Source organism: Coregonus clupeaformis, chromosome 27, assembly GCF_020615455.1.
Source record: "Coregonus clupeaformis isolate EN_2021a chromosome 27, ASM2061545v1, whole genome shotgun sequence".
Taxonomy (NCBI): Eukaryota; Metazoa; Chordata; class Actinopteri; order Salmoniformes; family Salmonidae; genus Coregonus; species Coregonus clupeaformis.
The window spans coordinates 51869407-51881755 of record NC_059218.1 but is presented as its reverse complement, the minus strand read 5'-3'; the positions used below and the strand labels follow the sequence as shown (position 1 = coordinate 51881755).

At 44.6% G+C, this 12349-nt stretch overlaps 1 protein-coding gene across 2 annotated transcripts; it reads right to left on the bottom strand.

Moving 5' to 3' along the window:
* Positions 1 to 1820: 1820 nt before the first annotated feature.
* Positions 1821 to 11984, bottom strand: tmem72 (transmembrane protein 72). 2 transcript variants are annotated; one of them, XM_041866735.1, is made up of 5 exons: positions 11713 to 11984; positions 4446 to 4512; positions 3804 to 3875; positions 3395 to 3552; positions 1821 to 3173 (listed from the first exon to the last, which is right to left on the bottom strand). In XM_041866735.1, the coding sequence occupies exons 1-5, from the start codon at positions 11786 to 11788 to the stop codon at positions 2743 to 2745; spliced, it is 804 nt and encodes a 267-aa protein (XP_041722669.1). In that variant the 5' UTR covers positions 11789 to 11984; the 3' UTR covers positions 1821 to 2742. The 2 variants fall into 2 exon arrangements, with proteins under 2 accessions (XP_041722669.1, XP_041722670.1); XM_041866736.1 differs by having other exon boundaries at positions 3413 to 3552.
* Positions 11985 to 12349: the final 365 nt, after the last annotated feature.

Genomic DNA, 12349 nt, shown 5'->3' with positions numbered 1-12349 from the left:
TTATTTCTTTCATCACATTCCCAGTGGGTCAGAAGTTTACATACACTCAATTAGTATTTGGTAGCATTGCCTTTAAATTGTTTAACTTGGGTCAAACGTTTCAGGTAGCCTTCCACAAGCTTCCCACAATAAATTCGGTGAATTTTGGCCCATTCCTCCTGACAGGGCTGGTGTAACTGAGTCAGGTTTGTAGGCCTCCTTGCTCGCACACACTTTTTCAGTTCTTCCCACAAATGTTCTGTAGGATTGAGGTCAGGGCTTTGTGATGGCCACTCCAATACCTTGACTTTGTTGTCCTTAAGCCATTTTGCCACAAGTATGCTTGGGGTCATTGTGCATTTGGAAGACCCATTTGCGACCAAGCTTTAACTTCCTGACTGATGTCTTGAGATGTTGCTTCAATATATCCACATCATTTTCCTTCCTCATGATACCATCTATTTTGTGAAGTGCACCAGTCCCTCCTGCAGCAAAGCACTCCCACAGCATGATGCTGCCACCCCCGTGCTTCACGGTTGGGATGGTGTACTTTGGCTTGCAAGCGTTCCCCTTTTTCCTCCAAACATAACGATGGTCATTATGGCCAAACAGTTCTATTTTTGTTTCATCAGACCAGAGGTCATTCTCCAAAAAGTAAGATCTTTGTCCCCATGTGTAATTGCAAACCGTAATCTGGCTTTTTTATGGCGGTTTTGGAGCAGTGGCTTCTTCCTTGCTGAGCGGCCTTTCAGGTTATGTTGATATAAGACTTGTTTTACTGTGGATATAGATACTTTTGTACCTGTTTCCTCCAGCATCTTCACAAGGTCCTTTGCTGTTGTTCTGGGATTGATTTTCACTTTTCGCACCAAAGTACGTTCATCTCTAGGAGACAGAACGCGTCTCCTTCCTGAGCGGTATGACGGCTGCATGGTCCCATGGTCTTTATACTTGCGTACTATTGTTTGTACAGATGAACGTGGTACCTTCAGGCATTTGGAAATTGCTCTGAAGGATGAACCAGACTTGTGGAGGTCTACAATTCTTTTTCTGAGGTCTTGGCTGATTTCTTTTGATTTTCCAATGATGTCAAGCAAAGAGGCACTGAGTTTGAAGGTAGGCCTTGAAATACATCCACAGGTATACCTCCAATTGACTCAAATTATGTCAATTTGTCACAACAGGCTGCCTCCCCTGCTTGTTCGGGCAGGTTTCGGCGTTCGTCGTCACCGGCTTACTAGCTACTGCCGCTCCCATTCTCATCACTCCACTTGTCTTATCTTGTCAATCACACACACCTGGTGCTCATCCCCTAATTAGTCTGTGTATAAGTGTTCCCTCTGCCCCCTTGTCTTTGTGAGTGATTGTTCTATGTGGGAGGAGAGTAGCTCGGTTGAGATACTCTCGCATTTATTTTGCCAGGGTTGATTTTCCCCTGTGTCATTACATTTATTGTATTTTCTGAGACTCTGTTTCGTCAGGGAGGATTGTTTCCCCTGTACCTGTTTCGATTGCCGTTGTAGGAGCATTGTATGTCTGGAAGGAATATATCTGCATCTGGTTATTTTACTCCTGAGCCTGACTCCGTCCATCATTTACCACACAATTAGCCTATCAGAAGCTTCTAAAGCCATGACATCATTTTCTGGAATTTTCCAAGCTGTTTAAAGGCACAGTCAACTTAGTGTATGAAAACTTCTGACCCACTGGAATTGTGATACAGTGAATTGTAAGTGAAATAATCTGTCTGTAAACAATTGTTGGAAAAATTACTTGTGTCATGCACAAAGTAGATGTCCTAACCGACTTGCCAAAACTCTAGTTTGTTAGCAAGAAATGTGTGGAGTGGTTGAAAAACGAGTTTAATGACTCCAACCTAAGTGTATGTAAAATTCCGACTTCAACTGTACATTCACCTTAGTGGCAATGTTGAAGACACTGCCTCTCTTAAAATCAGACCCTTACTTCAAATTATCATCATCACCATCATCATCATTATGATCATCATCATCTTCATCATATACAACAGATTAAGTCAAATGTATGACTGTATGATCAGCAGTTAGTAACAGCAGCCTTTCCCAAACGTCTGTGCAGTGTGTGACCCTCCTACAGCTTGTGGAATGTGGGGCCCACACCTGTATTATACAAAACCATTGTTCCTGGTCTTTATATTACCATTAGCTAACAGAAATGTGTTCAATCTAAGAAAAAAAAGTGGGCAAGCAAACAAGTTAGTCTGTTTTCAATGGGTTAACTCTCCTATAGTATATCGAACATTGATTATATGCATTATTTGGCATTGAGTCATTGACTGATGAGCATCAGTATCCAAAAGCTAGTCACCACCACCACAATTCACCTTTAACTACAAGGTCCCTGGTTCAAACCTCACTCCAACTGTCTTCCTCCATCGTTACAGTATGTAGTGTTCAGTTAGTGATAGGTGTGGTGGTTCCTGGTTCTAGTTGTCCCCCTACATTGCTATAGTAGTGTAATATTCATTCAGCGATCATATGTGCGGTGTCTGAGGAGGTCCCTGGTTCAAGCCCTGCTCCAGCTGACCGCCAACTGTATTGCTACTGTAGTGTCACTCACTCAGTCACTCATCCACTCCTCCCCACTAACAAGGTTCTCCACTTCTGGCGGTCTTTGGCCATCTTCTCCACCGTGCCCCAGCTCTGCTGATGTTAATGGAGCTCAGTCTCTATTGTTTTCCACCATATTGTCCTGGGCCTCCAATGAATAACAGTAGTGTAATGTTCAGTTAGTGATCATAGGAGCGGTGTCCGAGGTGGTCTCTGGTTCAAAGTCGTGGTACTCCTCCATTTCTGTCTCCTCTGTAGCACTGTTCTGGAAATGGACATGTCTTTCCTTCTCTTTCCACCTCTCTCCTCCGTCCCTCCCTCGCTCCAGCTCTGACCCTGGCTGCTCCATCTCTACCTCCAGCATGGCCCGGCTGCTCTCTCCTCTCTCGCCCACTCCCAAGCCACTCTCCCTGGGTACGAACGCCAGCCCTGCCCCTCTCCTGCCCATCGGCATGTGGAGGAAGGAGAAGGTGTGTTCTGTCCCTCCTCTTTCAGACACACACACAGACGTTATCCCTACATTGTCCTCCAGGTCTTTAGGGGACACTGTTTGGGTATTTTTGCTGAGGATGAAGTTGAAGAAGGCCGTGACCAGGAGCATGATGCCTGGAATCAGAGGGGAGATGTTTTCAGACTGGAGAAATACAATACATTTGAACATCAGATGTTGTTTTGCATTTAAATTGAATCTAAAAGACATGTTGGGTGAGTGTCAATGTTTGTGAATTACATCAACCTTATTAAATGTAATAATGGTGTGTAGTAGTACCTGGTAACAGTAGTAATGGTTAGGTAAGGATAATGCCATGGTTAGGTAATGTTGTTACCTGGTAGAGTGGTGTTACCTGGTATAACAGCATGCCACACTAACACAGGGTGAAGAAAACACACTACTGACATCATGGAGTAGTAGAGGAACTTCTGAAAGCCTCCAAGACGAGCCATCTTTCCCCACAACACAAACACACGCCACCCTGGGGGGAAACTAGAGGGGGGGGGGGTAAAAGCAGGGGACAGAGATGGAGACAGTTTTATGTTTGAGTTTTTTTGTTCACTTCACCTATGAAAGAAATAGCCACACATTTGCTATGATTACAAAAGGGCAAATTGCATCCTATTCCCTGTACAACACTCTGGCCCTTTGGCTCCCATAGTAGTGTACTATACAGAGAATAAAGTACAATTTTGGATGCACACTTAGAAAAAGCCTTAGCAGATTATGGGTAGTGTACTCACGGCAGACACATCTGCAGGAGGGCATCTAGGAAGTAGGCTACCTCAAACACCATCATACCTGCCCCAGACAACCTAAGGGATCCATCACACAGATCAAAGAACAGACTCAGAACCAAATAGATGCTAGTGATCAGACAATTATGGACCAGATTAAGGGAGTATGTCATAAAGAGTATAACCCATGACATTTCCTATCAGAAGACTCTGTCTCTACTGTTGATAAATGTAATAAACAGTCTTGCATTTCTGTACTCCTCAGGGAGATGTTTTCCTGTGCTGCGCAGTGTGTGTTGCTCCATGGGAGTTTAGCCATGGGTCACAGAGATAATGCAAAGTAGGACAGTGACCCAGGTCACTTGCCTCTCCTCCTGCTTGCCCTGCTCTTCCTCCCCTGCCTCCCCATCATCCTCCCCCCTAGACCACCCCTCCCCCAGCCACCCTCCTCTTTTTCCACTGTGAGTGCAGATTGACCTGAAACACACATTCTTTCCTTTATTAAAGTAGTGGGGGGGTCCAGAGGGACTACTGTGTGACTTAATATGGGGTATGTACCTACACTAACCTATCCAAGTGAAGCAGGAGGTTTGTATAAAGCCTATCAGAGTTTAGCAGGAATTGTGTCTATCCAATGAGAGTACTCACAGCAGGTAGATGGCCAGACTGTGGAACTCCCCCTGTCGCAACGTGTCCACCCCCACAGCACAAAGCACTGGAGACAGCAGAAGGGCAGGTTACACGTACACACACACACACACACACACACTCAAACACACACACATCCACACACCCACACACACACTTCACATTTTGCATTTAGACAAAATAGTGATGATGATTTGGATTACATTGATGGTAAATGAACTGCTGAATTTCCAATAAATTACTGGCAAGTACTTTATTCCAAATTAACTCTAGACCTAATTGTCCAACAGGTTGTTTGTACATGTAGTGGCCACTAGATGTCAGAGTTACCACATGGCTGTCTTTCCTAAGTACACTATATATACAAAAGTATGTGGACACCCCTTCAAATTAGTGGATTCGGCTATTTCAGCCACACCAGTTACTGACAGGTGTATAAAATCGAGCACACAACCATGGAATCTCCATAGACAAATATTGGCAGTAGAATGGCCTTGCTGAAGAGCTCAGTGACTTTTAACGTGGCATTGTCATAGTATGCCACCTTTCCAATAAGTCAGTTAGTCAAATTTCTGCCCTGCTAGAGCTGCCCCGGTCAATTGTAAGTGCTGTTATTGTGAAGTGGAAACGTCTAGGAATCATCCTCGGTTGCAACACTCACTACCGAGTTCCAAACTGCCACTGTTTGTCGGGAGCTTCATGAAATGGGTTTCCATGGCCGAGCAGCCGCACACAAGCCTAAGATCACCATGAGCAATGCCAAGCGTCAGCTGGAGTGGTGTAAAGCTCGCCGCCATTGGACTCTGGAGCAGTGGAAACGCGTTCTCTGGAGTGATTCACAACGCTTCACCATCTGACAGTCCAACGGACAAATCTGGGTTTGGCAGATACCAGGAGAACGCTACCTGCCCGAATGCGGAGTGCCAACTGTAAAGTTTGGAGGAATAATGGTCTGGGGCTAGGCCCCTTTGTTCCAGTGAAGGGAAATCTTAACACTACAGCATACAATGACATTCTACACAATTCTGTGCTTCCAACTTTGTGGCAACAGTTTGGGGAAGGCCCTTTCCTGTTTCAGCATGAAAATGCCCCCGTGCACAAAGCAAGGTCCATACAGAAATGGTTTGTCGAGATCGGTGTGGAAGAACTTGACTGGCCTGCACAGAGCCCTGACCTCAACCCCATCGAACACCTTTGGGATGAATTGGAACGCCGACTGCGAACCAGGCCTTATCGCCCAACATCAGTGCCCGACCTCACTAATGCTCTTCTGGCTGAATGGAAGCAAGTCCCCGCAGCAATGTTCCAACATCTAGTGGAAAGCCTTCCCAGAAGAGTGGAGGGTGTTATAGCAGCAAAGGGGGGACCAACTCCATACTAATGCCCATGATTTTGGAATGAGATGTCTGACGAGCAGGTGTCCACATACCTTTGGTCATGTAGTGTATTACCAGAGAGGCTAGAACGTTAGAAACCTGACTGTAGTATGTTTGGTTTTACTGAATACTGCGGTTTCTAAACTGTAACATTATCTCTGTCAGACAATGGTGTGTTTCTTCCTCATCTTTCCAACACTGTACTATCTATTCAATTAAGGTTTAAAAAAAATACAAAAGGAGTGGGACAGCCCAACTCCTTAAAAAATGTATGCAAATAAATAAATATCTGCAGTAAAGTAAAGCTCTCAACAGTGAAGTGAGAGTGAGTCAACTGTTTGTGGGTTGTTTGTTTAGGATAGGCTAAATTACTTTAAATGGTTTAAATAGGGTGTGTGTGTGTGTGTGCGTGACTTTAAAAGGGTTTAAATAATGTGTGTGTATGCACACATGTATGTACAGTGGGGAGAACAAGTATTTGATACACTGCCGATTTTGCAGGTTTTCCTACTTACAAAGCATGTAGAGGTCTGTAATTTTTATCATAGGTACACTTCAACTGTGAGAGATGGAATCTAAAACAAAACTCCAGAAAATCACATTGTATGATTTTTAAGTAATTAATTAGCATTTTATTAAATGACATACAGTGGGGAAAAAAAGTATTTAGTCAGCCACCAATTGTGCAAGTTCTCCCACTTAAAAAGATGAGAGAGGCCTGTAATTTTCATCATAGGTACACGTCAACTATGACAGACAAAATGAGGAAAAGAAATCCAGAAAATCACATTGTAGGATTTTTTATGAATTTATTTGCAAATTATGGTGGAAAATAACTATTTGGTCAATAACAAAAGTTTCTCAATACTTTGTTATACACCCTTTGTTGGCAATGACACAGGTCAAACGTTTTCTGTAAGTCTTCACAAGGTTTTCACACACTGTTGCTGGTATTTTGGCCCATTCCTCCATGCAGATCTCCTCTAGAGCAGTGATGTTTTGGGGCTGTCGCTGGGCAACACGGACTTTCAACTCCCTCCAAAGATTTTCTATGGGGTTGAGATCTGGAGACTGGCTAGGCCACTCCAGGACCTTGAAATGCTTCTTACGAAGCCACTCCTTCGTTGCCCGGGCGGTGTGTTTGGGATCATTGTCATGCTGAAAGACCCAGCCACGTTTCATCTTCAATGCCCTTGCTGATGGAAGGAGGTTTTCACTCAAAATCTCACGATACATGGCCCCATTCATTCTTTCCTTTACATGGATCAGTGGTCCTGGTCCCTTTGCAGAAAAACAGCCCCAAAGCATGATGTTTCCACCCCCATGCTTCACAGTAGGTATGGTGTTCTTTGGATGCAACTCAGCATTCTTTGTCCTCCAAACACGACGAGTTGAGTTTTTACCAAAAAGTTATATTTTGGTTTCATCTGACCATATGACATTCTCCCAATCCTCTTCTGGATCATCCAAATGCACTCTAGCAAACTTCAGACGGGCCTGGACATGTACTGGCTTAAGCAGGGGGGACACGTCTGGCACTGCAGGATTTGAGTCCCTGGCGGCGTAGTGTGTTACTGATGGTAGGCTTTGTTACTTTGGTCCCAGCTCTCTGCAGGTCATTCACTAGGTCCCCCCCGTGTGGTTCTGGGATTTTTGCTCACTGTTCTTGTGATCATTTTGACCCCACGGGGTGAGATCTTGCGTGGAGCCCCAGATCGAGGGAGATTATCAGTGGTCTTGTATGTCTTCCATTTCCTAATAATTGCTCCCACAGTTGATTTCTTTAAACCAAGCTGCTTACCTATTGCAGATTCAGTCTTCCCAGCCTGGTGCAGGTCTACAATTTTGTTTCTGGTGTCCTTTGACAGCTCTTTGGTCTTGGCCATAGTGGAGTTTGGAGTGTGACTGTTTGAGGTTGTGGACAGGTGTCTTTTATACTGATAACAAGTTCAAACAGGTGCCATTAATACAGGTAACGAGTGGAGGACAGAAGAGCCTCTTAAAGAAGAAGTTACAGGTCTGTGAGAGCCAGAAATCTTGCTTGTTTGTAGGTGACCAAATACTTATTTTCCACCATAATTTGCAAATTAATTCATTAAAAATCCTACAATGTGATTTTCAGGATTTTTTTCCCTCAATTTGTCTGTCATAGTTGACGTGTACCTATGATGAAAATTACAGGCCTCTCTCATCTTTTTAAGTGGGAGAACTTGCACAATTGGTGGCTGACTAAATACTTTTTTTCCCCACTGTAAATATTTGAAACATCAGAAAAGCAGAACTTAATATTTGGTACAGAAACCTTTGTTTGCAATTACAGAGATCATACGTTTCCTGTAGGTCTTGACCAGGTTTGCACACACTGCAGCAAAGATTTTGGCCCACTCCTCCATACAGACCTTCTCCAGATCCTTCAGGTTTCCGGGCTGTCGCTGGGCAATACAGACTTTCAGCTCCCTCCAAAGATTTCTATTGGGTTCAGGTCTGGAGACTGGCTAGGCCACTCCAGGACCTTGAGATGCCTCTTACGGAGCCACTCCTTAGTTTCCCTGGCTGTGTGTTTCGGGTCATTGTCATGCTGGAAGACCCAGCCACGACCCATCTTCAATGCTCTTACTGAGGGAAGGAGGTTGTTGGCCAAGATCTCGCGATACATGGCCCCATCCATCCTCCCCTCAATACGGTGCAGTCGTCCTGTCCCCTTTGCAGAAAAGCATCCCCAAAGAATGATGTTTCCACCTCCATGCTTCACGGTTGGGACGGTGTTCTTGGGGTTGTACTCATCCTTCTTCTTCCTCCAAACACGGCGAGTGGAATTTAGACCAAAAAGCTCTATTTTGTCTCATCAGACCACATGACCTTCTCCCATTCCTCCTCTGGATCATCCAGATGGTCATTGGCAAACATCAGACGGGCCTGGACATGCGCTGGCTTGAGCAGGGGGACCTTGTGTGCGCTGCAGGATTTTAATCCATGACGGCGTAGTGTGTTACTAATGGTTTTCTTTGAGACTGTGGTCCCAGCTCTCTTCAGGTCATTGACCAGGTCCTGCCGTGTAGTTCTGGGCTGATGCCTCACCTTCCTCATGATCATTGATGCCCCACAAGGTGAGATCTTGCATGACCCCAGACCGAGGGTGATTGACCGTCATCTTGAACTTCTTCCATTTTCTAATAATTGCGCCAACAGTTGTTCCCTTCTCACCAAGCTGCTTGCCTATTGTCCTGTAGCCCATCCCAGCCTTGTGCAGGTCTACAATTTTATCCCTGATGTCCTTACACAGCTCTCTGGTCTTTGCCATTGTGGAGAGGTTGGAGTCTGTTTGATTGAGTGTGTGGACAGGTGTCTTTTATACAGGTAACGAGTTCAAACAGGTGCAGTTAATACAGGTAATGAGTGGAGAACATGAGGGCTTCTTAAAGAAAAACTAACAGGTCTGTGAGAGCCAGAATTCTTACTGGTTGGTAGGTGATCAAATACTTATGTCATGCAATAAAATGCAAATTAATTACTTAAAAATCATACAATGTGATTTTCTGGATTTTTGTTTTAGATTCCGTCTCTCACAGTTGAAGTGTACCTATGATAAAAATTACAGACCTCTACATGCTTTGTAAGTAGGAAAACCTGCAAAATAGGCAGTGTATCAAATACTTGTTCTCCCCACTGTATGTATGTATGTTTGTGTGTGTGTGTGTGCGTTTGTGCATGTGCACATATGTGCACACTTGTGTGTGTGTGTGTGAGGTAACAGGGTTGAAACAGTGGTCACTACTAACATGTGGAAGTCATTGGTCAGACCTGTTTACCAGAAATGCGGTGCTGGAATCTGCACCAAGGGAATATGTCTAGATCAGGGGAACGAGGCTAAATGGTTAGTAGGACTTTATGGAGTGTTAGGAGAATTAATGCTGCCTGTAGAGTAGACCCAGTGGAAAATAACATGCTTCTCTAAGGTACGATGTAGATCTAAAAAGTAAGTGTATGTGTGTGTATGTGTGTCAGCGTATGATCAAATGAGCCAATAAGACAGTAGGAGATGAGTTCTGTGTGATGTGAGACTAGACACATACGACCCAGCTCAGACATATACAAATATTATACTGTATATTATACTGTAAATACCAGATCCAGAAAATCACATTGTATGATTTTTAAGTAATTAATTTGCATTTTATTGCATGACCTAAGTATTTGATCACCTACCAACCAGTAAGAATTCCGTCTCTCACAGACCTGTTAGTTTTTCTTTAAGAAGCCCTCCTGTTCTCCACTCATTACCTGTATTAACTGCACCTATTTGAACTCGTTACCTGTATAAAAGACACCTGTCCACACACTCAATCAAACAGACTCCAACCTATCCACAATGGCCAAGACCAGAGAGCTGTGTAAGGACATCAGGGATAAAATTGTAGACCTGCACAAGGCTGGGATGGGCTACAGGACAATAGACAAGCAGCTTGGTGAGAAGGCAACAACTGTTGGCGCAATTATTAGAAAATTGAAGAAGTTCAAGATGACGGTCAATCACCCTTGGTCTGGGGCTCCATGCAAGATCTCACCTCGTGGGGCATCAATGATCATGAGGAAGGTGAGGGATCAGCCCAGAACTACACGGCAGGACCTGGTCAATGACCTGAAGAGAGCTGGGACCACAGTCTCAAAGAAAACCATTAGTAACACACTACGCCGTCATGGATTAAAATCCTGCAGCGCACGCAAGGTCGCCCTGCTCAAGCCAGCGCATGTCCAGGCCCGTCTGAAGTTTGCCAATGACCATCTGGATGATCCAGAGGAGGAATGGGAGAAGGTCATGTGGTCTGATGAGACAAAAATAGAGCTTTTTGGTCTAAACTTCACTCGCCGTGTTTGGAGGAAGAAGAAGGACGAGTACAACCCCAAGAACACCATCCCAACCGTGAAGCATAGAGGTGGAAACATCAGTCTTTGGGGATTCTTTTCTGCAAAGGAGACAGGACGACTGCACCGTATTGAGGGGAGGATGGATGGGGCCATGTATCGCGAGATCTTGCCCAACAACCTCCTTCCCTCAGTAAGAGCATTGAAGATGGGTCGTGGCTGGGTCTTCCAGCATGACAACGACCCGAAACACACAGCCAGGGCAACTAAGGAGTGGCTCCGTAAGAAGCATCTCAAGGTCCTGGAGTGGCCTAGCCAGTCTCCAGACCTGAACCCAATAGAAAATCTTTGGAGGGGAGCTGAAAGTCTGTATTGCCCAGCGACAGCCCCGAAACCTGAAGGATCTGGAGAAGTTCTGTATGGAGGAGTGGGCCAAAATCCCTGCTGCGGTGTGTGCAAACCTGGTCAAGACCTACAGGAAACGTATGATCTCTGTAATTGCAAACAATGGTTTCTGTACCAAATATTAAGTTCTGCTTTTCTGATGTATCAAATACTTATGTCATGCAATAAAATGCAAATTCATTACTTAGAAATCATACAATGTGATTTTCTGGATTTTTGTTTTAGATTCCGTCTCTCACAGTTGAAGTGTACCTATGATACAAATGACAGACCTCTACATGCTTTGTAAGTAGGAAAACCTGCAAAATCGGCAGTGTATCAAATACTTGTTCTCCCCACTGTATGATACAGCAGGGTTATAATATAACAGTAAATATTAGTCTAGACTGTTTAGCCTGCTATTCTCACAAAATAACAAGAGGAGATAAACCTCAAGGTTCATCATTAATCCTCTACACTCACTCACTCACAACCTCTGTGATAGATGGCAAAATTGCAGGTTGTCTCACAGTATCATATTAAAGTCCAGTCCTACAGTCTGTCTCCTACCTGATGCTGTGTGTGAATGAGAAAGAGATAGTGTGTGTGTCTGTCCAGTCAATTACAGTCCTGCGGTCTCCTACCTGCTGCCGTGGAAATACCCAGAATCCTGCAGGCAACCTCCACCATCACCCACCAGGCTGTCACCGCGCTGCCCATCGCGCAAACACTCCTCTCCTCTTTTACAACTCTTCTCCCTTTCTTCCTCTCTAATCCACCTCTGTCCTGTTCGAACGTCAGTGTGTGGGTTCTATTGGATCCTATATTAATGTAATATTCTGCAGTAGCTACAGATACACTATTTAATATCAGGGTTACAGTGGTAACAGAGGCAGTATCCACACAGCTCCATGGTGCTCAGTCTCTCTGAGCCTCTCAGTGAGTGGCTGGGTACTAATCAGCCTAAAGCAGCATTGAAACACACATACACAAGCTTGTGCACACACACAATACCACTCTTAGCTGGTTTATACAGCATTCCACACACACAAGGTGAGTGTGGCCGGTCGGATCAAGGTTGTGTGTATCGAGTGTGTGTATTAGCGCTATAGGTTGGTGAAAGGTGTTTGTGCCAGTGTTCTTTCTGATGGCTGGTTAAAGATTACCTGGTTTGTGAATGACATTAGAAATTATGCTGTGGCTGGATTGACCTTCCCAGAGGTGGTCATAAACACAGACACACACACGTACGCACACACACCACACACACACACTTCTTGG

What these genes read in the sequence shown, in the direction of transcription:
- tmem72 (XM_041866735.1), bottom strand. Translation starts at nt 11,788, where the DNA reads ATGGGCAGCGCGGTGACAGCCTGGTGGGTGATGGTGGAGGTTGCCTGC. An exon ending in AGTCTGGCCATCTACCTGCT is followed by an intron (nt 3,876 to 4,445) that starts GTGAGTACTCTC and finishes TGGATCCCTTAG; the next exon opens with GTTGTCTGGGGCAGGTATGA. An exon ending in CTCCTGCAGATGTGTCTGCC is followed by an intron (nt 3,553 to 3,803) that starts GTGAGTACACTA and finishes CCCCCCCTCTAG; the next exon opens with TTTCCCCCCAGGGTGGCGTG.